This window comes from Ambystoma mexicanum, chromosome 1p (genome assembly GCF_040938575.1).
Source record: "Ambystoma mexicanum isolate Mex_15411 chromosome 1p, UKY_AmexF1_1, whole genome shotgun sequence".
In the NCBI taxonomy this organism is placed as follows: domain Eukaryota; kingdom Metazoa; phylum Chordata; class Amphibia; order Caudata; family Ambystomatidae; genus Ambystoma; species Ambystoma mexicanum.
In genome coordinates this window covers 1377120593-1377148005 of record NC_090921.1, presented here as the reverse complement: position 1 = coordinate 1377148005, position 27413 = coordinate 1377120593, and the positions used below count along the sequence as shown (strand labels likewise).

The following is a 27413-nucleotide window of genomic DNA, read 5'->3' as shown; positions in this document are numbered from 1 at the left end:
TGAACGGCTGATTAGGCGCTGATTAGGCGCGGCCAAGCTTTGAACTTGGAAAGTAAAGACAGGTGCGTGTCACAGTTGAGCATTTAACTCACTGAGCTATAAACTTAGTGCAGATAAAAAGAATCATTTATCATATTTATTTATCACACCCTCTCCTGACCCATGTTCCCTCCAGTCCTTTTTCAGTACAAAATATAACATTCATATTATCACACTTACAAGAAGTGTGCCATTACATATGTTTCCTGTTTGTAAGCACTGTAATAAAAATTGAAATAATAGGTGTTACATTAATAATAAATGTAATCCCCACAGTCAAAACATTACCAAGTGGTGTGGGTAGGCATATGGAAGGAGACATGTTTAAAGGTTAGCATCAATAAATCCACACAAAAGCCCAGAATAATATTGTCATCAGTGTTGTCAGTGATGATTTTACTACTGCGATTCTTACTAAACTTCAAACATCCCCCATCAAAATTGGGGTACAGATAGGGAGAAATACCTATGAGGAGCACACAACTCCTAGGTGTTGATTGGTTATGTGCCCACCCATAGACTGCCCATGGCCATGCTAATCCCTATTGTCATTCCCATGCAGTTTTTGCCCCTCCCCGCCCAAATACCTCCTCATGGGAACTCTTTAACAAGCATTACCATCAAACTTTGCAGATTAAGTGCTGCTAGTGGTTTTCCAACGCAGTCTTCTGAGAGTTAATGACTCAATTGAGGCTGTAAATGCGCTCCTGGTGTAATACAAATGTCATCACAAGGGCCCTCATTACGACCCTGGCGGAAAGTGACTGACCGGACCGCCACAGCGTAAATAGCGTTTCCGCCATTGCACGAAGGAGCAAAGTGCGGCCCATTCCGACCCATCGGGCACGAGCACCACGGCATGGCGGAAGTGCAAAGTCCGCGATGGCGGAAATGACCCCAAAACGGCCCACACCGCCGCCGTACGGCGCCCTAGGTGCAATACCGCCACCCATCACAGCGGACACCGCAGTGTGCGCCTACCGGAAAGTACGGTGACCGTAAATATACGGAAACGGAAGTAAAAACATGGGCCCGGAACGGGAAACATCCCGCCGTACACCTATAAAACCACTAAAACCACACAACCACCAAAAACACTACCCTGAGACACACCCCAACCCGTCATCCACCCTAGCGAAACCAAGAAAAATGGGAAAAGTAGTGAAGAAAGCGTGCGACCGCAAGCGGCAGGTCCACTTCTCCCGTGAGGAACTCACCGTGCTAACAGAGACCCTCCAGGAGAATGCAGCCGTCGTCTTCTCCACGCAAATGACCAGGACGGCACTTGCAAACAAGAAGGCCATATGGGCTCTGGTGGCACAGCGGGTAAGTGCGGTGGGGACCGCACCCCGCAACCCACAGCAATGCCGAAAGCGATGGGACGACCTGCGGATACGCGTCCGCAGCATACTCTCTGCCAACCGCAACATTGCCACAGCCACCGGGGGAGGTCCTGAATCACCCATCAAGTTGACCCCCTGGGAAGAAATCTGTGCCTCCACCATCGGAATGGAGAGCATAGAGGGAGTCGGAGGGATGGAGAAAGGAGTGCAGACATCCGAAGATTCAGGTAGGTGGGCCAGATAAAACAATGCCAAATCCACAAAGTCCATCCATGTGAAGTACCATGTGTCCACATAGTGCAACAGAAACACATGTCCAGGAGAACGTCCACACACATCGGCCTGATAGCGCACGTTAAAACCCACAATAAATACATAATTAATTAAAAACCCCTAAAACACGCACTACACGTGCAGCAGGCACACCCTAACTGCAGGCTGCCAAACAACTGCACCCTCACTCCACACACAAATGAAAGCACCTCCAAGGCCCCGACCCAAATCACCCTCAGGTACCACCCCAATGCATGTGATACAATGCCATTCCAATTCCCACAGACCCATCAATAACCCTCGCCCTCCTTTACTCCACCACAGGGTCCGATCCAAACGACGAGCATCAGGACACCCCTACCAGCACACCTGCAAAGAGGGCCAAGACCAACGGCCAAAGACCCTCCACCTCAGCTGCACGCATCAAGACACGGCAGCAGCACAAATCAGGTGGCAGCACAGAGGAGGGAACATCAACAGGCACCCCAGCAGCCAGCATGCCCACAACACCACCACCACAGGTCCCCCCAACGGATGCCACAGAAGGCACTGCCTCTGGTGGCAGCAGCACCATAGGTGACACCCCATTGATGGCAGCATGCTCCGACACAGAAGACGGGGATGTCGAAGTCAGATCCATCCATGACCTGTCCCAATCCCCCTGTCTGTCCCATCCCGTACAACATGAGGATACCACGCAGGGGCACCCACAAGACGACGACTGGCCATCCCCCACAAGCCCTGTGGCAAGGCAACATGAGGTCAACAGCCCCTCTGTGACACCCCCGCAAATGGCCATGGCCCAGCAGAGGCAACAGTCCCTCGACCAGTTAATCGTGCAACAGCAGCAACTGGCCACGCTCCTCAAGGACCATGCCGATGAATGTGGGGGCACTAAGGCAGACATAGAAACATCAACTGAGACACTTAGGGCAGAAATGGAGAGAGGTACAGAGACACTAAGGGCACAAATGGAGAGAAGCACCGAGAGCCTGAGGGGGGAACTGCATGCAACGTCCAAAGACGTATGTGCCGAACTTGCCGCAGTGCGCCGTGTGCTCACTGAGCTCTCGCAAACCCTTAGGGACATGCATGGACGTGAGCAGGCAGAGACATCATCCGTTGCAAGTTCCGTCCAGGGCAGCCCCCAACGTAGATCTGGGAGGAACCTGCGCTCCACAGGCAGGGGTGCCCCTGATACCCGCAGAGGGGGCTTGCAATAGCGACTGCCCACTGACAATGAGCATCTTTGGACACTGGTGTTCGGGGGGGAGGTAGGAGGGTGGAGTTGGGCTCACTTGGGTGGCGGGCCGATAGGGTGTTCAACATGATATCACATATGCCATAAACAGTGCACGATCAACCAATGAGATGTGTGGACATTGATCTTTGTGTACTAGGCCATCATAGGCGTACAGTCCATATTGTGCTTGTCCCAGACACACACAGTGCCACGAGTCCCGTGTCCATGTATCAGCCACCAGGCGTGAGTGCTAGAAGCATGCATCAATGAGATGCTGACGAATGTCACGGCCCTCCGGTGCCTCGCAGACTCCTTGAGGTGCTGCCACATCCCCACCCTCATCATGACCATCATCAGGTGCTTGCAGTTCTGCGTCAGGGGGCATGGGCACATTTCTACGTACGCACATGTTGTGGAGCATGACACATGCCATCACCATCTTTGCAACCTTCTCATGGCGGTACAGGAGTGCCCCGCCAGACCTGCTGAGGCAGCGGAAACGACCCTTCAGTAGGCCGAATGCCTGTTCAATGACTACATGGGTACGTGAGTGGGCATGGTTGTAGTCCTCCTCATGCTGGTCCCGTGGGTTCCGGACTGGTGTGAGGAGCCATCTCTTCAGTGGGTATCCAGCATCACCTGTATGTGGACGATAAACGTATGATGTGGAATGCCATTGCTACGTACGCACACCCCCCGCCCCCTTCCTGCCAGGTCATTGCCGAATCACATACCCCACATTATCATGCATGTAATGAGACTCACCGAGTAGCCAGGATCTGTTCCCTGCGTGTCGCTCCATGTAGCGTGGTATTGTAGAGTTCCTCAAGACCATAGAATCATGGGTTGATCCAGGGAATCGGGCACAACAATGTGTAATGATCCTGTTGGAGTCACACACCATTTGTACATTCAGGGAATGAAATTGTTTTCGGTTGCGGTACTGGGCCTCCATGGCATGTGGGACGACCAATTCCACATGGGTGCAGTCGATGGCACCAATGCAACCCGGTATGCCGGCAAGTGCATAGAATCCCACTTTTGTGTTGGTTATTTCCTGCTCCGAGCGTGGTAGAGAGATGTAGTCGTCTGCGTGCTGCAGGAGGGCATCGAGCACTTGCAATAGTGTCCGTGAGAACAGTGGCTGAGAAATGCCATGAAACTGTCCGACTGTGTGCTGGTAGGTGCCTGTGGCCAGGAAGTGGAGTACAGACACCACCTTCAGTAGGGGTGTGATGGCGGTTGGGCTATCTATCATGCTGACAAGGTCAGCCTGTGTCATGTCCACAATGGCGGCTATGGTGTCCCGGTCCAGACGGTAGAGGGTGTGGATCTGCTCATCAGTGAGGTTGAACGGATGTGCTCGGAGGCGTGGGATTGCGGGCTGCCTGCGTGGTGGTAGTGGCTGTGCTGGCGGCCCTTGCTGGCCCTGCCTTGCCCTCCTCCTCCTCCTGCGTCTCCTCCGTGCGGCCGGTTGTAGTTGGTGTTCGTCTTCTTCTTGGAGTTGGAGTACTTGCAGTGCTATCAGGTCCCCCAGGGCCAACATCGCGAGTCCTGCCGGTAGCATTTCGGAGTGGGTGTGGTTGTGGGAGGAGACTGGGTGTGCAATTTATGTGTTTTCAGGCTGTATGGCCTCCACCTGTGGTGATTCATTCCACCTGTGCAAACTGCTCTCCCCTTTGGCCGAGCACGTCCCGCACACAACGCTGCAATTCGAGGAATGGCATCTTGCTATTGCAATCATGTATTTGTACCCGATGGCCGTGTAACATTGGTTGATATGTTCATTCTGCTGTGGTCCCATTGTTTCACATACTATCTGTGCAGTCGCGAACAGACTTGTGAAGGGTCAGTGGTACGTAGTACTCGAGTAACGGTGGGCCCTCATGCATCACTGTACCGAGTTGCAACGACGGGCGGGGCGTCCCATTTGTGGGTGAAGGCAGTTGCCATTTTCACACACAGCCGCACTAGATGGATTAATTAGTGATTTCAAACGGCCACAGATGCCTCTTCGACGTGATGTTGCAAATGAGGAATTCGAAGGGCGACGCTTTCGGTTTTCAGCTAGCGGCGAGGAAATGCCCACAGGTCTGACTGCAAATATAACGTTCTATTGTTCAATGTCCTTGAGACAGGGGCCATGGCGAGGATGCAATGATTGATATGAATGGTTTGGGATGCGCAATAGCGACGTGGGCGATGAGGCCGGACGTTCCCAAATACATGTTACTTCACTACACTGGAATTACGGGCTGGGGCACTGTGGATTTTGCAGGCTGCATAACGCACAGACTCAATGGATATTTCTAATGTTATGTGAGTAAATATTCAGGCGTTTTAATCCCGGGATGAGGGAATGATGAATGGATGCATGGGCAGGTGATTTGATACAGAGTTTGCCATGTACAGGGCTTCTTGGAATCTATCCGCCTCCCCTGCGCTATGTGATGCAGGGCTGCCATAGTGGGACCATCGTCTATCTGGCCTTGTTGAGCCCTCCCTGTCTCGACGCGCCCTCAGACACTTGTGTCCATGCACGTTACCAATCCCATCTGATGGATTCTGTTTTGACAGACGCATGCACAGGTACACTCGTTTGTGATGGTGTTTACACCTCGATATAGATAGTTATGAGTCGCAAGTGGTTTTTGGGTGGTGATGATCCTTTGGAGTGGGCTAGCATGCATATGGCTGTGGATTTAGTGTGATCATTGAAGTGAGTTGTTCGAATGTAGTTCTGATGGCCATTCTATTCTTTTTCTTTTCTTTTGGTTGACAGGTATCTCCTCCCCTTTTGCCACTGCCATCTGTATGCCACTCCTGCAGATGGCTTTTACTCCCGACACCTGCTGCTTCGTGTTAATCAGTGGAGCAGCATTACGATCTTATGGGACGATCGCCAATGGGCCACATGCCCTTACGCAGTACTGGTGGCTCAGAGCAACATTTCGGCCTTTCAGCTGGACTAGTGCCTCCCCATTGGGACGGCCCTGCGGTTCTGTGCGCTTCCATGTTGCCTTTTCGTACGTGAATGTGGCTCTGTGTACCATGATGGAACAGGGCGTCACACAAGTAGTGGCTGGTCATTTCTTGCGGATGCAGCCCACAATGGTGAAATGTGTTTTGGAGTTCATGGCCTAATGGCTGTATGGGCTTGGTGATTTTGTTGTGCATTAAATTTCTATTCTGATTTGGCCCGTGTAGCGTTCTTCTTTGCAAGTGATGTGGCATATTCCTATTTGGGGAGCGATGTATTGTGAGGAGATCTGCATTGGGTTCCAGCTTCGGAGTTTAGTTGCGTGGTACTGTACTGGGCGCGTTTGCCTACGAAGCCCAGTGAGGTCAGGGATGGGGGCTGCCAATATGGCTGTTTGAATGTTGTCATGCTCAGGGGCGGGGGATTGGGTTTTGTGTAACAGATGCCGGTCAGCCAGGTGGACTGGTGGAATGATGTGATTTTCGGAATATTGCTGGTCACAGGTGCCTGTGTTTGCGTGCGTTTCGGGGGGGGGACTGTGGTCATGTCCATTGGATTGGCTTCTGTATTCGTGCCATCTGTGCCCTGCAGCTCCCATTGGCCCCTCTTGTGTTTCTTTTGTTCGTTGGCATGCATGGGTGACTTGTACATTTCACTGGTTGCATTGTGACTTCATTGCACCTACGGGGAGTTGTACTTTGTGGGCAGGGAGCGGTGTACAGGCACTCAGTGGGGCCGTTTACGGTTGATTCGCGATGCCGTACTTCTCACCATGGCGGAATGGTACATTCCGCCATGCTTGATGGCGTTAGGTACATGTCCGCTAGGGTCGGAATTAGCGTACCCTTGCGCCATGGTGGTGTTTACGGTTTGGCATGGCGCGCGCGTGCTTGGTGCAGTTAGCGTTGGCGTTCACTACGGTGTCGCTAATGGCTTCGTACTTTGCGGTGACGGGTCATAGTCGCACCGAGCGCTATTCGATGGCGGTATTGCATTTCCGCCATCGTTTTCCGAATTCCGCCAGGGTCGTAATGAGGGCCAAGGTCTGCGTTCAGCCACTCAATTTATCAGCACTATGCGTGTCCTTCATGGAACTTCTGTTCAAAAGTAGCATTGGCAAAGCCAACAGTTTTGGCTTGTGTATTAGGCACAGAGTTCATGTTGCACTGCAAAAATGACTTTGCAGTGCAAAAATACACTTTGCACCCATGAATCAGGGTTTGTATCGGCAGTGCAAAGTCACATTTGAGCAGTGCAAAGACACTTTCAACCGTGCAAAGGATTCCATGAATCGGGCTCTGAGTGAGCAACCATTTGGGTTCTTTTCTCTCGAAATTGTATTCACTTGTAGAATGTTCAATATTTGATTTATCTATTTAATTCATATCATTCTTAAAATGAGTCAACTTTAATTGGTTCTATTGTTACGACATGTTCATGTTTCGATCCGCACTGGATCGTCATCAGGTGCCTGCAAAATGTTAGGTGTAACATATTACTTTGGTGCATAGAAGAAATCTGCACATCATTCAACTTTTACAACTTAGCACATCCACTGCAAAGCCCGTGTTCAGACGCAATTGCATTACACAACTGGCGCCACCTGCACTCCATTTGCACTCTTTCGAAAAAACACTTGACCCAGTAAAAATCAAAGTTATAACCCTTGCTTCCCAACGTGTCCATTTCCCAGTTCATATCGCGGCTTCTCAGTTAACTCAGACAAACAACCAAGTACAAAAACAAATAAAGAAAGTACATGAAACTTACCCCTTATTTCAAAATCTTTGCTCTCTAGATTTGGTGCTGCCGCATTAAAGCAAATGCTGCCTACATGTGAATTTAATCCGCTACGGCAAGGCCCTCACACATGCCTGTATGTAATAGTTCATGCATGCAGCACCAGCATTCTGATTCATATTACTATGAACAGAATTATTAGCAGCAGTGCTAGTGGTATTTCTTTAGTAATTTTTACTTATTACTATGTTAATTTAATCAGTGATATGAAGTACTGAAGCCAGTGTGTATCTGTACAGAGGAAATGACAGCCATTTTAAGATACCTTTCCTTCAGAGCATCTGGCATGATGTTAACACAGTGACCCAGGCACCGGTGCAATACTCACGGTATCTTTCATGAAAGTCCTCTCCAGTGATTTCCAGACCTGCTCATCTGAATAGTTATCGAATGGATCCAGGTTGTACCTATTATTCAAACACACGAGTGATACAGATCAGTGACACGAGGCCAGTGAATGCACATCCAGCATGCATTTCCAAACCCCCTTCCACTTCCGGGATCTCCATCGTGAAAAGAGGGGGAAAGCACAGACGATCATGAGAAAAGAATAAGGGAAATTGAATTGAGGATAGTTACAACATTCGGTGAAAACAAATGAAGCTAGCGACAAAGAGTCCTTTGATCCCCGCAGGCTTTCCTGGCATGATTAACAATGGAATATTCTCTCTGGGCGTAGCACTCTGTAACTACGCATATGGATGGCTGCCCCTTACGTGTAATCAATACGTCTCTGAGTTGTATAACCCTGTGTGAGGGATGTCCCTTTCCAGCGATATCACTACCTTCACTAAGGAAAATGTAACTCAATAATGGGATATCTTCACCTTGTGGTTCAAACAACAACCTTTCTGAGTTTTACAGTCCTCAATAATCCCTTCCCAGAATAAATTCACACGACTCTGTCAGTCTTGAGAGTTTGAGTGTCCCCACACTTCCTTCTTGGCTCTTTGTTCCAAGGTTCTCTGACTCCTGGGGCACCCTTCACCTCGGGAACCTGTGTATACATTCACGTAAGGCCATGTAAAGCAGCCGCACTGTTGAACGTTATAGACAGACCCCCAGAGCAGCCACCAATAGTCAAGCAATCTGAGCCTCCACAAGGGTTTGTCAGCAAAACCCTTGCCACCTCCCTGTCGGTGCGTCCTGGCTCTATTTTCCCTAATCCAGTCCTTGTCTACCTCCTCAATTGTTTGGAACGATCTCGTATGTAAGAGAAACTCTCCAACTCCTTCTGCCTTTCCTCTTCACTATACTCCTCCTAGACCTAGTCCTGATCCTCCTCGAGGATTCGCCAATTGCTTATTCTTTAAGACCTCCTTCACTCCCTTCTGTCGGGCTTAAAACATGACTTCTTCTACCCTGTCTCCCCTCCTTGTACTCTCTCTTGCTATCTCCTTTTTCCTCCTCACCGCTTCCTCACACTTTTCCACACGCTCCTTACTTTTCAACACCTCTCCTATACTCATTTGTGATTTTGCCTCCTCACTCATTGTGATGATCCTCCCCACCACCTCTCTCTTCACCTACTCCTCATTCTTCATCATCTCTCGTCTGCTCTCCTGACTTCTGGACTCTTTGCTCCCTCTGAATATCCACGTCACTACCTCCTCTCCCTTCACTACCTCCTCCTCACTCTTTAGCACTTCTCTCCTCATCTCTTGTATCTGACACCTCCATACATCTTGATGCTCCACCTCAATTTTATTTCACCTCCAATTTACTCCAAACTTTGCTTCCATTTCCAAATAACAAGACTTCTATCAGCAAGTTTGTGTTTTTTTTTAGAGGACTGATACCTCCCACAGGTACTGTCCTCTGTTAATGGCAATTAGGTCTTTCTCTTTTACAGGCGCATATCTGAATTAGCTAAGTAGCAATTGTTTGTCTCTTTCCCATCACTTTGGTGATGCCAGCACTGCATGTATGAAGATGCGGACTGAGACTTGACGAAGGCCATCCCATCTTGAAATTTCAGTTCAAGTACACGAAAAGCTGAGTCACTGTAGCACAGCTCTGGGTCCCCTTTCTACATGTGGGATTACTCAGCTGCACCCGTACAACAAGTGTCTATTCCTGTGCCTGTGCATGTTATCTGTGCATGTTAATCAGTATATGTGGTGTTATCTTGGTGTGCAGTGCTTGGCATACCCATGCTCCTGGGTTGGTAAACCTCATGTAATCTCGTCATGCGGGAGATGGGAAATCAGCATCTGGGAATGTTTAGACCAGAATGCTACTTGAGATTTAGATGTACTCTTCATGCTGGAACTGCTGTTAAGGAACATCAACATGCTCGGCTTCAGTTGACAAGCCAAGAGACTGAGTCATGCCGGTAGTCTAGTGTATCCTCTGCTGTGCTGCCCCAGCATCACATAGCAGCAGCCTGCTCTTGGGCCACCCCATATCCTACCAAAGAGTGAGAAAGGGCATTCCCACTCGCTCTCCGCTTAAACTTAAAGTAAGCTTCCTTCATGATGCTAAATATAGATACAATACAATTCCTTCACTTGTGACTCACACGCCATCCCCTTTAGCCCATGTGCTTCTTAAGGACTTTGATTATTATAATATCTTTATATCTGCATCAGTGTAACAAATAAATCAATACAATTTAGCTATTGAATACAAATGAAAAAGAAACTGTGCTTGCTGAGCAATCTACTTACAAACCCAAATCCAGCGAGAAAACTCACAACAATCCAAAAAGAAGGGCACAAAAGGTGTACCGTTGATCAGACATGCAAGACATGGAAAACCAACTAGAGTACATAGTCAGTTTGTGCTTGATTGCGCATATACTCCATATCTCTACACATAGGATGACTGGGTCTGTAACGTGAATTTGTTGTCCAATAGTAAACCAAAGTTATGAATGGAGAGGGAAAGGGGCAACTTTTGAGGGCCAGAAAAAGAGAAAGAAGAGGGATGTGGTGGTCTAGGGTTGAAGATATTGGATTTGTGACCATTCACAGTGAGCTTTCAGAAATGTGTTCATCTTTTTATAGACTTGTAGCAGCTGAGGAGAGAGGCACGCCAACTGCTGGTCGTTTGTCTAGCTTTCAATACTGGCTGGATGCCTTTAGCGTGGTTCTGAAATTCCTGATAGAAAAATGCAAGCCTTTCCAAAACTTGCATTGAGGCCTCCACTTAGAGGTGCCTTGAAAAATAAGGGGAGAGGTATGATATCTGGGAATCCCACAACTGACTGTTAACCGGACCGACAGCTAAAAAGTAAGTTTAATTACTGAGATATGTTAATGAGGAATAGTTCCAGGCAGACAGATGCAAGCCAGTCATGGAGATGATAATTGTTTGGTTGAGACTACCAAAAGCTGCTAAGAGATCCAGTAGTGTGATGGGTTAGCCAGCATTCAATTCCATGAGGATAAGTCTTCCTATGGTAGCAGAACTGATGCAGTTTATGCAATGGTGTAAATCCATCTCGGGAACTAAAATGGATGTTACCGCTCTCAAACCAGTTTTGGAGTTGCAGAATATCTCATTCCTCCATGCCTTTGCTGAGAAGTGGTAGATTTCAGAGGGTACAGTAGTAAAAAAATGCAGCATACGATTGAGAAAAGGGTTCCTTAAGAGTCGCTATGTCACACCACAGTTGATGTGGATATTAATCCTTCTGGAAGGACGAATTGGCAATAAAAAGCAAATTGGCTTTAAGCGTGCAGCTAGCAGGAGTAAGATGTCGTCAGGGAAATGGTTTGAATGGGTCTATTTTACTGTTTAAATTTATATTATATCTTTGATTAAGCATACACCTGCTCCCAAAGATCATACAAAGCCCTGTATAATTTTGATCACATTTAAGATGTCTTGAGTCACAAAAGGCCAGAAATAGGAGAACTGGCTTGCAGGAAAAGACGTTTTTCCCGATGCAAAACATTTAGACTGTGCGATATGAACATTTTAAAATTTAGTGTTCAGATCTTTGAGGTGAAAAGGTCATGTGAAGAGGGCAGCAGACACCCAAAGCACAGTCCTTATACCCAAGCATGTTCCTGTACGGGGTCGAGATTCTGCTAGGATGGGTCCCAAGAATACAGGGGAAGGTGTTCTGACTGGCTTCAGAATTCCTGTCTAGACCCTAGTGCCAGAAAGATGACATAAAAGCAACCACACTTGTGCTGCAACTAGAAGAGGTAGTAGTCTGCAAAAACATGGTGCTCTTGTGTGGGACAGACAATGACAATGACAGTGTGGAATGGCCTACGGTGCAATGCATCAACCCCACACTAACAATTACAGGAGTAACAGATGAACAATTGTTCTCTGGTGAGGAGGGAGAGATAGAGAGATGGGAGAGATGGAGAGATGGTGTTTCAGATACAGATAACTTGTCCAGTCCAAGTAAAGGAGAAACTGATATCAATACTAACACAGTTAGAAAAGAGAGGGAACAGACACACAGAAGAGAATCTCAATAATGTGCAAGAGATACAATGGACCAGCGTGTCCCACAAATGTAGGAGTGCTGAAGGGAGTGGGGGCAGTAAAGATAAAATTGAGGGAGGGGGCACTGCTGCCCCAGGAGAAGCAATACACATTGTCCAGAGAAGCAGATGGGGGAATTTACTCTACCCTACACCCTTTATGGCAGTAGGGCATCATCCAGCCCTCCACCTCACCATGCAACACAGCTATATACCAAATGAAGAAATCAAAGGTTGAGTCGTAGCGTTTCATCCAAGATTTACACCCCTGAACGATGTGGTTGAAGCAGAGTTTTTCCTTGGTTCCAAAACCCACTCAAATATTGTGTAACATCCCAACAAAGGTGAAGTACTTCATAGTCATCGACTTGAAGAATGCCTTCTTTTCCATTCTGTTTCACTCAAACTTAAGGTACTTGACAGCATTTACGTATCGCAGGACCAGATTCCAGCACACTCGGCTGCTCCAGGAGTACTGTGAGTCACCCAGCATTATTTAAACAGAGTGATCCAGATGGAGCTGAGCGACGTACACATGCCAAGTACAGTGATCCAATATGTTGATGATTTGCTGATATGCAGTGAGACAGAGGAGGAGTGTAGAGCAGATTCAGTGCATCTTCTGACCTTGTTAGCAGACAAGGGATACAAGGTGCACAAAGCGAAGCTGCAGTATGGTCAGGAAGATGTTGTGCACTTGGGACACATAATATCCATTGAGGGGTGGAGGATAACACCAGAAAGGGTGCAGGCAATACACTCAACCACTCACCCACGCACAGTGAAAGAGATGCAAATGTTCCTGAGCATATGCAACTATTGCAGGGCATGGGTGTTTGAGTACTCCCCATACACAAAGCCACTGTTGCAGGGCCTAAAAGAGGCAGAAAAAGAGAAGAGAGAACTAAAATGGACAGCAGAAATGAATGAGAGCTTCATAGAGGTAAAAGATGCATTGGCCTATGCGCCAGTGCTATTAACTCCAAACAAGAGAGAATGTTATCTGTTCTTACACTCAGATGGCTCAGTGATGACACAAGCCCATAGCATAATACAGTGGCATCTTAGATCCCGTAATGCAAGGACACTTCCCCTGTAAACAAGGGCTCGCGAATGCAGCGTTTGCCATAGAACAGGTGGCAACAATTACAATGAAGTGCTCTATAGTAAGTGGAGCATGCCCTGTTCGCCATCCTCGAGAAAGCTAAAAGCACACTAACTACACAAAGAGCATCAGCCTATAATACTAACTAACCCAGCCATTGAAGTAGTGAGGTGCTGAACATTCAACCTAGCTGCCTTTGCACACAATCGATAAGCTATCAGATTGGACAGGAAGCAGTGAGCTAGTTACATTGGGGTGTGTACGAGTGATATTCTGACCAGGTTGTGGGGCGGTGTAAATGGAACACTCACCAGACAATACATGGGTGGACATACATTGATTAAGGACAATCATCATTGAGATTTTTTAGTGCAGGTAGGTGGTAAGGCAGCTCTGTTAGGGAGGCAACCATGATGGAAAAAGTGTTAGAGTGGAGGCAGGGAAAGTGAGGGACAGAGGCGGGTTAGAGGAGAGGAAAAATCTTTAGCTCAAAGGCAGATGAGAGGTAGTTATACTGTCAAAATAATGATTAGAATGTCTTCTGGTGGCATTATCTTTAACATGATGGTGTATGTCTTAGTCAATAAAAACATTTGACAGTTTAGATTATGATATTTTAAGTGCAAACAAACAAAATGTACCTGACTGTACCCACAAACAAGACAGGGTCTTGAGGAATAATAGAGAGGTGTGATCGAAGCTCCTCTAAACTTAGGGTGCAGATATCAACGTCATCAATATAGATGGTGCCAGCGAGAGGTTCCACTAGACGAAACAGTGATACTCCCAGGGAAGACTTTCCTATAGATGAGCAGACAAAGATGATGAAAACAAGATATATCACATACATTTATACAGGTAGGAACATTGCAGACCACAGTGACATTAAAATGTGCTTCCAACATTGCCTGCATTCTGATTTTGAAGTGTTCTTTGTCCTAGAGAATGGACATTAAAAGCATTGTAAAATAGGTATTGCAGACTAAAGGCCAACTGTATTGGCAACTAAACATCACAAACAAAAATGGAACACTCACAGTTAAGCTGATTGGGATAATAATAATTGTATGCATCTTCGATGGCGTATTTGAAGCACACAGCACAACAAATTACTGTTCTAGAGGAGTTTGTTATTCTGTCTTCTACTATGGGGGTGGCACTGACTCTTTCATCCACCCACGCTCATCAGGTAGAAGAAGTCATAACGGTGCGTTGGTCTACAGAATTCTTAAGTACATTGTTACCCATGCCATGGCAACCTCTAAAAAGTGAGGACTCTGTGCGTGATAACTAAACAGTATTAATCAAATATCATGACCCCTATTGTGAAAGAATTGCCATCTCATGATGTGGACTGTAATTCTTTCAGCTGGGTGAAAAAGCCTGGGCTGAGTGGTATCTGCATACATGGCTGGGAAAACAGTTGAACACAAAGTTTCCCTGCACTCCTGGACATTCCACACTGTAGGTCCAGAGGGTTTTGATGGATCGCCTTGGAATTTCAATCCCTCACACTTGCTGCAGGTCTTAGCGAATCCCAAGGATACCCTTATGAAATGCTCCCACTCACACCAATTAGTGGCTGTTGTATAACATGGTGGATTTTGTACGTGAAACCCACAGCTCCTCTGCACTTGCACGATCTGAATGACACCTGGCCTAGTAGGATCGTTTGTCTGTCTTCCCCTTGTTTCCCTCCCTCCCTGCCTCGTCGCGCCTTGAAACACTTGTGTATAGGCGCGTTACAAATACCATATCATATCATATCATATCTTATGCCCAATTGGTGAAGAAAGAGAGAGGCTCAGTGGGTAGAGGCTGCAGTAGCACACTCAGATGATAATGCGACCCCTCTCGCTGTCTGCATCCCCACCATAGCATTTACCCAGTGGTAGTTTCTGGTCACCCAGCAGTACGCCCACCTACCACAGGTCAGCCAATGCCAATTTACACAATAAGGGCCCCTTTATGTAAATTATTGTAATGCACCTCAGGCTTGTTGCTGTAGTTTGTCTCATGTCTTCCATAGTGACACACCTTGCCATGAAATATCAAAGCTGTGTTTCATAGGAATCTTACAAAATACTATAAGGTACAAATGATGTAAAGCTACCAATTGGCAATTATTCCATCTTGGAGTCTGCCCACATGCCAGTCGCAGTGCCACACACTCTCATATCTCACAGATGAAACTATTTAAGAATTGCTCTCCTTTTCAGGGTATCTCAATGTTAGGAACATTATCTGAACTCAAGACTATAAGATGGAGGGCCTTGTCACCAGAGTGCCAAGTGCGTACAACTATTCAATTATGGTTTAAATGCCCTAGTAAGCAACCTATAGAAGTAATCAGCAGTTCATTTGGTAGGGTGGCATCTATGTATTCTTGCCAACAAGTGTTCCACACCATTCAGGTGCTTTCTCAAGGTTTAGTTATGCTGCAAAACTATGGAAAGAGAAGGACAACAGAGAAATCATTTGAAATCCATAGATTTTACAAAACGGAACAGTTTTTTTTTTTTAAATGAACAGAAATCAATATAAGAAAATATCAAAATCTTGTTACCAACAGATTGGAGAAATACACAGATAGCGAAGATCGTCTTTTGACAAAGAGCAATGTTTATAATTGTTCAGTACGATAGCTTCAATGGATACAAAATAAACATAATAGCCATCATATCCTACCATCATGTTACCATATAATCTAGCTTAAGCAGATTGTAACCTGTGACAGGCTGCTAGAACGACAGCCTGTCACTGTGTTCCTAGAATGGTGTCAGGGACATCAGGGGTCTTGCGGGAAGGGTGAAGCTAAGAACCAGGACACACAGAGTCAGCAGGGCACAGAAGTTGGAGGGTTGTAGTTATGTTTGTAATGCTAAATGATTGTTGTTTTTCCCTAATGCATTTTCTCAGAGATCGGCATAGCTGAGCATTCAAAATGGTGGATTGGGCTCAAACCCCAGCTAAAATGGTGGATTCCCTCAGCAGAGATCCAATTTGGAATGTGGAGGGCAGATTGTCCTGGCAGACCATTCTAAACTGCCTTTTATCATTTCTTTTATGGAAGTCAGTCATGTTTTAGTTTAGCTCCGTTAGGCCTTCCCTTTTCAAGTTAATAAGAAGACAGAAGAGGAAGCAGATCTGGAGTTTGCTTCAGACCACAAATATCTGGTGGGAGCGCAGCTGGTTGGCGAGCTAGGAGCTATGTTTGTTTATTTTTAGGAAGATTGGAACTGTGATAGTGTTAGGGATATCAGTGCATGAAGAAGTCAGCTTGTTGGCAAGTTAGCAGCAGTTTTTATGTAAACTTTTAGAGCACGGTCTGGAGATACTTGAGGGAATACAGCGCTAAAGATAGCAGTTCAACTAATGTGTTTGAAGATTACGTAGCGCAGGAGAAATAGACTCTATTAAGCCATTAGGAGTCAACGTTCTAGTATTCATTCAGAAACTGTTTGCTTTTTGGCTCTGCAACGAAAGCCACCTAACGCAACCTTCGCGTTACTTCTGATTTGCTTAGAAGTGAAGCGAGTATACTACAGGTAGTGCATTCAGCTGTGGCATATCCAAAATCCGCTTTATGATACCTTTGTGCTACTTCTGATTTGCTTTGAAGTGAAGCGTGTTTACTTCACATTGAGCCGAGAGCTGTGGCGTACACTGCAGACTCTTGACCCGCCGTATATGCTCAGCAGACTTTAAAATTGCTACGAAGGAGAAAAGTAGTCAACCATATTTGAAAAGCCCATTTGTAAATTGAGGAAGTTAATGCCTGTTGAGCTTTGTGTGTGGAAAAGGAACTTTCTGTGACTCGCATTCGCTCTGGAAGGCTGTTTTTTTTTTTTTTTTGAGAGTCTTTCAATATAAAGATACTGTTGATGACTACGCATTACACACAGAAGAAGTGCCGACGACCATTTTGCTTGGAATGCTGGGAAATGTAGTTAAGGATGCACATCCAAGGTAGTTAGTGGTTTTTAAAGGTAAACAACATATTTCCCTTCCTTTTTTCTCTGTTCATTACAAAACAAACTTTTTGCAAGTCAAGCAGAAGAATACAAGCAATTGTTAAAGTTATCTTGAATATTTAAAAGTGCAACAGTGACCAACTCATTTGGAAATCAGTAAGAGTAAAGAAACTTTCATAATATTTTGGGAAATAAAAGGCACTCATTTGGTTGGAAGGTGAAAGTAGAGGAGAAAGCCTTTATTACTAAGGAATTCTGAATTTTAAGAGAAAAATAAACATTTTAAAAATAAACAATAATTTCTCCAGGTTAGTGGCGGAGGAATACAGGTATTTCTGCAGTTTCAAGAATAAAAGTTAAAGTATAGTTTAGAATTGAATGTGCAACAATGTTTTAACAATTTTAATTCCTATACAGGATGTTGAGCAAGAAGAGCTCCTGTGTTGTTTGTTGTTTTGTCCCATTCCTCTTTCTTCCGCCATCTGATCTGATCCACACTGTAAATCAAAGGTGGGGCACAGAATAGCTGGAGAGGGACTGTGGGGTTCAGCAGCTCCTAGGGAAGGGAAAGCAGGAACTTGAAAAATGGAGACTCAGAAACCATGTATGTCGTAAGTAGTGTTCTTAACCTTTTTATACAAAATAAATAAACTATGTCAGGATTGAGCAAAACTTAATAAACAAGGTGTCAGGATGATGGTGTCTTCAAGTGTTAGGGTGCACTGTGAAGGAAGGGTGAGTCTTTCTCATCAATGAGTCAACAGCACACAGTTTCCATCAGGGAAATGCTCAGTCTTGCTAGGTCCAAAAATTCAAACCAAAACAATTCATACCGGGTGAGGGGTGCAATGCCAAGTGTTCCAAATGCCCCTACAAGTCCAACTCAATATAAATGGGCAAACTGAATGGTCCCCTCCTCCAGGAGGATGGTTTAAGACTGATTAGGGTTATCTGGTCCTCTTACACCTGGCTCAGAGCGTTCATCTTTCCTTCCAGATGGCAGACTATGTCTCTTGGGTAGTCAGATGTTTTTGTGACCCTCCCGATTGCTATCTGGTAAGGGTTTCCTTTGGAGCACTTTCCTAATGGGTGGTTAAAGACTTCCTGCCACGCTGCGCAGATGGGTGGCACTTCCACATGTGTCTGGCACACCTTGGTGGGGTTAGGCAGAGAAGCATGGGCCTACCCTCACTTTCCACCAACTACTCCTCCTGCTTCCCAGGACAAACTGTTCAATTTGTTTTCCTTCGACACACTACTCTCCACAGCGGACGGGCGCAGCGGGCATGCCGTCAGTGCGCCGAAGGTGCACTTAAGGCGAGCCCGTCTGTGCCCATCCGTGCGACGGCCGGTAACAGAGGCATGTTACATTATCCTAGGGAGAAGCTGTTGGCTCTGGTCCCTTTGCATACTTGCCTTCCAGTTGGCTGGACAAGCGCTTCTCTGTCTAATACTCAACAAGTGCAAGGTATATAACCACGTACTACTACGCTATCCTTGGCACTTTTAAACACTCAGCCTCTTACGGCCCATGCAGCAGATGCATCCTTTCTCCTCACTGATCGCTGCCCAGCCATGCTAGTCCTTACAGAAACTTGGCTCCAGGAGTGCTCAGGCCCGGTTTTGGTTCAGGCCATCCGGGTAGGCTACAGCATTATCCACCGTGATAGGCCTGGTCCAAGCTGCGGTGGTGGGGTTGCCATCATTTTTAAATCTGAACTACGCTGTTCACAATTCTGTTGTCCCCATAACCTCAATTTTGAATCTTTACTATTGAGTTGCACTGTCTTGCCCTCTCTTTATTGCCATATGCTGATCATCTACCGTCCTCCTGGCGCCTACGGCGACCTGCTGGAACTTCTGGTTGATTTTATAGCCAATCTGCAGGCAAAATATGCCAATTTGATCATTCTTGATGATTTAAATCTTAAATGTAATCCTCCCAGGACTACAGCCTACGATCTCGATTTTGATCTTCCCCAGCAGGTTGTTGGACCTACTCATAAGCTAGGTAATATGCTGGATGTGGTGTTCTCCAGCAAAACCCTTCTGTCCTTCCTCGCTGCCGAGCCCATGCTCTGGACTGACCACTATTTAATAACTTGTTCCTTGTTTAGCAATTGTGCTATACCCAAGGTTCTCCCTGAGCGCACTTTGCGGTGGTGTTGGTGCTCCGCTAATCTTCAGGCGCTGGTCGGCTCCATTAAGGAAAAATGGTCCCTGGCTTCCTCTCCCTCTATGTCCTTACTCATTTCCCTGCTTCTGGGTGCCGCCAATGAGGAGGCCCCCCTTTGTCACTTTCAACCCTGCAGACTTCCTTCCGAGCCATCATTTTCTGACCAGCTAAGATTGTTGCGCCTTGCGGTAAAACAACTAGATCACAAATGGCGTCTGCACTATGATACTACCGACAAGCAGCAGTATCGGGCCAGTCTCTCAGCTTACTTGGCGGCTATTCTCACAGCTCAAAAACTTTACTTTGCAGAAAAGATGGGGACTGCCCTTAACAAACCTAAAACCTTATTTTCGGTAATTAATTCTCTGTCATCTTCTACCAAATGCACTCCCGCTATTAGACCTACTCAGGAGTTATGTGACTCCCTATCTGACTTTTTTATCACTAAAGTCGAAATTATCTGTGTTAATATTGCAGGGAGTCTCGTCCCTGGGACTCACACTACTCCATCTGGAAATCTACCCTCCTCTCAGGATATGGACCACCCCAGGCCCTCCTTGTCACAGTTCCTGATATTCTCGGAATATATGATCTCCAAAGCTTTGCTGGGGATTAAGTCCTGCGCTCCCTCGGATCTGCTTCCTCTGACAGTGATCAAACAGCTTTCTGCCAATCTTCTAAGTGAAATCATCTCAACTGTAAATCTTTCCTGCCAGTGGGGTTTTATTCCTCCCAAGCTTAAGGCTGCCCGTGTTATACCTCTTTTGAAAAGCCCTCCCTTGATCCCTCTCTTTGATCTAACTTTCTCCCCATCTCTCTCCTACCCTGTCTCATGAAACTGTTAGAGTCACTGGTGTCCCCGCTACTGTCTTCCTTTGTCGAGTCATCTAAGATGCTCGACCTAGCCCAGTACGGTTTTCATCCTGGTAGGGGGACAGAAAGTGTTCTTGTCTCCGTACAGGACGATATGGCCCGGCTGGTTGACGGGGGCGGTGTCGGCACCCTGATTCTTTTAGATCTGTCAGCGGCGTTCGACACCATGGATCATACACCCTGCTCCCTCGCCTGGATCTGATCAGTGTCTCTGGTCAGGTACTGGCCTGGTTTGGCTCCTTTCTGGAAGACAGATCCCAAACAGTCTCACTTCCCCCCTTTCTTTCTAAATCTTCTCATCTCTGCTATGGTGTTCCGCAGGGCTCCGCTCTGTCCCCTATTACATCTTTTTGCTGATCTGCCTAATCCGTTCCTACGGCATCAGGTGCTACTCGTATGCAGACGATACCCAGCTACTGATTCGCCTAGATCTGGATCAGGCTGAAGTGTCGTCATGTTTGCACAAGTGCCTGACTGCCCTGGGACAGTGGATGGGGCAGAATTGGCTGAAACTGAATGGGGACAAGACTAAGGTGTTGATGGTGGGTTCCCCCCAGAATCCTTCACTGTGGATTTCCTCTTTCTGGCCTTCTGCTTTGGGCCCTCTTCAGGCTCCCTGCACAAAGGTAAATAATCTTTGCATCATCATGTCAGCCAATCTGTCTCTAGGCCCCAAGTTTCCGTGGTATGTCAGCAGGGGCATTTCCAGTTGAATATTCTTAGGAAAGTGCTCCACCTGATTCCTGCCCTGCTGCATCCGCCTGTAGTTGCAACAATGGTTCTTAGCAGGTTCGATTACTGCAACTCTCTGTAACTCGCTCAGCCCAGGGGCTGATCGGGAGATTGCAGCGCATTCAGAACTTGGCTGCCAGGCTGGCAACAGGCACTCCATAGGGCCCTCATATAACCCCGGTACTCCGCTCTCTCCATTGGCTTCCGGTGGCACAGCGTGTTAAATTTAAGTCGCTGTGCACCCTTCACTGGACTCTCCTTGACCAGGTGGCAGAGTATCTCTGTGCTAAATTTGATCGGTACATCCCGAACCTTCCACTGTGCTCAGTTTCAGCAGGTCTGCTAACGGTGCCCCCCTATCGCCGTTTGCATCTAGGTGGTCATGCTTTTTCTATTACTGCATCTCAACTATGGAACAGTCTTCCATTGACTCTGAAGTCATTGTCCAATCACCTAGCCTTTCGGAAGGCTCTGATGACCTATCTCTTATACGTTTATTTGTTCTTGGCTGGGTGCCTCCTTGCTTGTAGTCTTCCTCCTTTCAGTGCCACGATACCCTCGGGTGAACACGTGCTCTATAAATAACGTTAACATAACATAACATTGTCGTCTTCCAAGTAAGTTATCTCTCTTTCATAAATTTCCAATTCTCATCCTTCAATATTGTACCCCACACATTCCTCGCCAAGGTGATACCATGCGTCGCTGCTACCAAGCAATTCCTCTTGTTTTCACTCTATCCCTCTCTCTAACAAGCTAAGACCTTGCGCCTGCTTCATACAATGATAACTTCCTTCCTTTAACACTGCAAAATATCCTGTGAACCCAAACCCTCTCTCCCAGCAACAACATGATTCCATCTCCTTACCATGCATCAATATCTCATCTTTCCTTGTGTTAGGAAATGCAAAGGGCACTTAATGAAGGTTTGGGGGCTGTTATGCTGACATAAAGGAACAGGCGAGTACATACATAAGGAAGGTAAACAAGAAGGAATAACAGGCAAGTTACATAGGAGCAAATGAACAGGACGAAAGGCAACCCACGATGTTGAACAAGAAGTGATGGGTACACTGTACTGGACATACAATGAGGAATCTCACTAGGGGTGTACATAGGTTGGACTTGAGACTTGAAATCCCTGGCAGGGACTTTGGGAGAGGATCCAGTGCTGATGAACCCGAGGAGTTTTAGTATGAAAACAAACGCACAGTAATTTCTGTTGTATGTTGAATGTTGCAGTCCATTAAAACGAGTCTGTCTCCTTCTAGTCATGATAAAACCAGTGTGCATGCAACTCAGATTCCAAAGAGTTTCTAGATTGGGTTTCTGGTTTTTCCAGATATCTTGCAGGTGCGTTAAGGGAATGGATGTCCATGTTTTATGGAAATACAGATTTATCAAAGGAAATAGTAAATAATGATTCAGGGTCTTCTCTGGTGATGATTGTCAATGGCCTGCGGGTCTGCAGACAGAAACACCCAGAGGTAGAGATGCAGAGATGTGACACCTTGTCCCTGCCGGCATGCATGCCTGACACAGGACCTTCAGGATTGGGATCTCACAGGATCTATTGCTCACGTCCTGCCAGCTCTCCCAAGGCTTAGGATTGACTGACTGGGTTGGCTGCCTTTAAAAGGATGATCCCTCCACTTCATACATGAAGATGTTTTCTATAGTTTGCACCTGCGTAGTATGGGCTGGTCTTGTCTGTGATTGGAACATATGTTTGTTGTCATGTGGGTTGATTGAAGCAGGGCCTGAGGTTATATCAGGTGCTGCCTTCATGTTGAATTCCCTTTTCAGTGCTTGTTGGCTACCGTGGAAGATGCAGGTGCCGGATTTTCTCCTTGTTTCAGTCTCCAGGGGTCCTCCACTCAGGAAGCTATTTTTGATGCTCTCTAAATTCAACAGGTTGAGGTAAATGCTGTATAATCCTTGTGGTGGGTGGGAGGCCAAATACTCATTCCTTCTTATTTAAATATTAACGGTCTATTTATCCCAACAATTTAAAAATGCAGTGATGGGGTTATAGCCTTTCCCTCTTCTGTAGCTGCAGCTGTGGGGAAACCAGGAGTTATCCCTCTTTCAGGCGTTCTTTTAGTATGGAGAGGAAGGAAAGTCTTCCCTGGGTGCTGAGTCTCTGTAGAAGAGTTAACTATGCTTCTCTATGCCACTACAGGCACCATATGGGAATGTGGTTCCAGTTCCACAGGACTGTCCTCTCCAGGGTGCCTCAAGCCTTACTTTAGTGGTCCTCGGGTAATTCCCCCAGTCTTCCAATGCCTCAATGGGTCTACAGGCCCTTCTTCATTTACTCTTGTGCCTCTGGAAAAGAGGGACATTATGGGATATGTAGTTTTTCCTTATTTTGCTTGCCAACTGGGGTTTGGGCTTGGGGCATTTGCTTCAGCATTGCTCCCTTCGTTAGGGTCTCCCCAAAGTTCTCCTCCCTCCTAATCTGCAGATGACTCTCCAAGATGCAGTCAATGTTTTCCCCCCTGACAATGAGGAGAATTTTGGGAGTCTCAGTTTTGTACCTCGGTTTTTCCCAATTGATCCAACTGCCTTGGGGTCCCTTGGTAGGAGTTTATGGGGGCACACCATGACTGTCTCCTGCAGGGACCTGTTCATACACTTCTGACCCAAAAATCAGAATGTTAGGCTCTACAACGCAACCTTATAGTTCATTGTGAGGAACTACACAGAAAGCTCAATGGAACCTCACCAGTGCAAAATTCAAAGCTAGTGCTCTAAATTATAGCATGTTTATGGGTAATATTTGTAATCATCTGTAAACGACACATTCTAATTGAAGCGATTGATGCAAGTAATCACAGAAATCTGTAATAAATATACAGAATGAGTCTTCACTGTATTAATCTGAGGTCAACCATATCTGACATAAATATACCTCAGTATGTTGCATTGTTGGTTAAGTTTGATAGAATTATACATATTTTGCCCATTGTTATTAGTAAACAGAAAAAGTCCCCAGTCACTGAATGAGTTAGTATAGTGTTGAAAGCTGGCTATTATATTGTCACACATGAAGTAAGACATGTTCTCTGTAAAGTCCACAAAAATTACTTTTTGGATCATGTGCAAATTTGTTGTATAATAAATAAGATAATAAAGCCACTCATTATGATTCCTTCAAAGAAGTATATTAATCTCTGTCTTGTATTTAATCCGCTGGTTCTATATCTTATCGTATAAAACCATCTGCCGTCGGACCTTCTTAGTTTCAGTTGTTCTTATCACCCCCTCTTGGTAAATTCTTGATGTTATCAATGGCAAATTATTTGATGCAGTTTTGCACTTTGATGTATTCTTCATTCAGCCAAAACTGTCCCATGGGGTAGCATAAATCATTGTTCCTGATCCCCCAGATATGTTTGGCAAAGCCATCTCGTAATGCCTCTTACATGCGGCTGATGTATAGTTTTTGTTGCATACACGTGGGAAAGCATAGACTTTAGACGTAGACCTGAAATTGATGAAGCATTTGATCTTCTGAGTTCTCCCATTTAGTAATCTGATGGATACCATTTTGATTACGGCATAAGCACACTTATCGCATGTGTCACATTTCAATATCAATTAGCCGCAAAAGCATTCAGGTGGTTCTGATATTTTTGGTAGAGTTTAGAAAATGAAGACATAATGGGGCTAATTCATGGAATTTGTGTGCCAAAAAACAGGGATTTGTGCGCCATTCTGCCCACAAATCCCTGTTTAACAAATGGGTATTTGTGGGCAGAATGGCGTACAAATCCCTGTTTTTTTCGGGTCACAAATTCCATGAATCAGCCCAAATATATTTTTCAGAGATGGAGCCTTGTATAGGTAATCACAGATATTCTTTGATGTATGTTGTCAGAAACATAGATAAAACATAGATGATTTTCAGAGTTGTGTTGTCCTTATTCCATTGTTTCTCCTTTGGGATGAATAATATTTCTCTATGCAATGCTTGAACATTTGTATTGCTTGATACAATGCACAGTGTTTAAATATGTTTATAAGAACATGTTGTACATCGTTCTTTTTTAAGTCTCAAAAACTATATAGCACAGTGTGATTTCAATAGCCCTGGTTAATGCCAGATGTAGGTCATTATTATGAAGCCAGTCAAGAAATGTGTCCAATGTTTGTAGTCTGTTTCACCAAATGCACTGTTATGGTAATAGAATTAGGCAGACTTGATATTAAGGCCTCAATGGCTTATCGCCCCTCTTGTGTCCAATACTTGCATACAATGGTTTAGTCTCAAATGTAGCAAGTAACTGATCCTTGTACCATTTGACCTGACTTAGTTTATTGAGCATGTCCATGCTGTCTCTGGTGTAAGTTTCATGACTGTAAAAGCAGCATACCAATGTGTTTTGAGCGATAGAGAGCATTTCATCTGGAGAGGTTACTAAAATACAAGTGTAGTGTCATTGGCCATTATTGGCATCATGTTGTATCTGTCAACTGTAGATTGGCTTCTTGTATATACTCTAAGCAATGCAATCCATTATCCTACTATGTTTCCCACTGCAGTTAGATTCCTTAAAGGTAGTCTTCATATTCCATTGTAGTTATATCAGTACTTCCATCTCTTCAGGTTTAAAGTTATAGCGTTTGTGAAGTGTGTCTTTTTTCTGATAAGTGTCCTCTGATAGGTATACATCATGTTGTTCTGTCTTATTGAATCTGTCAGTCAGTTCATAGTTTATGTTGGGTGGAATAAAATGTATTTATTTTCCTTAGGAACACATTTTTTACTTAACTGTGTCATGTTAATGTCCCCTATCAAGATTTTCATATCTAATTCTACTTTATGTTCCAGTGAAATGAATGTCATTTGTGCCCATAAGCCATTGTCACCTTTCCCAATATACTGTGTGCCACTTGCTTATCACTTTTCATGTTGTAACAATGGCCTCCCCATCTTAAAGAAAGCTAATAGGCACTGAATTGGTAGTGCAGGTGGGACTGCCTGATACCAATATTGCTACATTTAAACAAAAAGTAAAGAACATAGTGTCCAAGCTATACTGCTATCTTCTAGGAATACATGCGTGGGTAAAGGCTATAAACAATTTAGCTCATTTTGAGTACATATATGCCACATACTTCCAAATCGTGTCTAGAGGGCCAGCTTCTCTGGGTTTATAATCTAAGTATTTTGAGTATATTTTATCATTAATCTAGGGTTTACATTGGCCCATAATTAAATAGTTTTTTTATTTTTTTAATTTGCAATTTTTAAGCACTCACACAGCCCGTGGGCATCGAGGCACTGTTTTATGAATATGACTTTGGCGCGCATTTATAACATGCTTAATGCCCAGAGGTTTCTAAGCGCAGACCCAGGGATCGAACCTGCGTTGCTTCATGTTGTCTTAATCCAAGGCAAGCACGTTGCTGCTGAGCTATCCACCCGGGACAATAGTTGATAATCGAATTTGAAAGAGACTTTCCACATCTTTCTCCCACATATGCAGTTACTTCCAGGCATTGGGAATCACTATTGCGTGAATTCACTACACACAGTTGGGAATCATGACAATTCTACTGACAGCAGAACTGTCAGTATTCTATGGTCTCTTTTAGGAGATTCTGCAACACTGAGGACCTGACTCAGCCACGCCAAAAAACAGGTATGGAGCCATATTTCGCCTCACAAATAGTTTTCCAGTGTGAGCCAGTGATGTGCGGGGTGGTGGTGGGGGTGCATTGCATCTCCTCCAGAAAGGCATTTGCCTTTCTGTTCTTGTCACTGTGAGAATTTGTAGAACAGTGGATAGAAATAAAGGATTGAGCGTGGGTATGCAGAGACCCCTGGGCATTGATACCTAAAGGAATACTTTCCCAGGGGTCTCTGTATGCCCTTGGAGCATTGCGATCCCCATCCGTGAGGTGTGTATCAGCAGCTGTAATATGGTGACCCATGTCTTTGGAAGCAGTCGTAGTACAACCCAGAGCTTCCCATTGGGCTAGAGAAGGAGAGCATGCATCGGTTTCCTTATTGTACATTTCTGGAGAATCTCGGGGAAAGCGCCAAGTAGCTGCCATTCCTAGAGGTTTAGCCCATCCCTAGGAAGGCTAGTTGTAAAGGTTACAAAGGGGCTACTGATTTCTGGGAGCATGACCCCAAAGGAGAACTGGAAATGTCATGACACCCATGGTGATTTTTACAGCCATCATAATATCACGTATAGGGTTATGTTATGTTATGTTAAAAGTACTTATAAAGCCCCACCGTCACCACTGGAATTGGTCCCCAGGCGCTCTGGCGGATCTGTAAACAGGAAGGAGGGCAGGTAGGGTTAGTCGGGAGGAGGGGAGTAGGATGGTAGGAGAGGTGGTGTGCTGTTGGCAGCTTCAGCTCGGTATACACCGGGTGCCAGGCTTTGGTGCAAGTATCAGATCGGGC

At 45.6% G+C, this 27413-nt stretch overlaps 1 protein-coding gene across 1 annotated transcript in view; it reads right to left on the bottom strand.

Annotated features, from left to right (window-relative positions):
- LOC138454580 (ATP-binding cassette sub-family C member 12-like) overlaps positions 1-27413 on the bottom strand; it is a 392790-nt gene that overhangs the window by 45078 nt on the left and 320299 nt on the right. The window contains exons 11-12 of the mRNA XM_069607051.1: positions 13873-14032; positions 8007-8085 (exon numbers count right to left, since the gene is read on the bottom strand). Of these exons, the coding sequence (XP_069463152.1) occupies positions 8007-8085; positions 13873-14032 (239 nt within the window). The remainder of the gene's footprint in view (positions 1-8006; positions 8086-13872; positions 14033-27413) is intronic.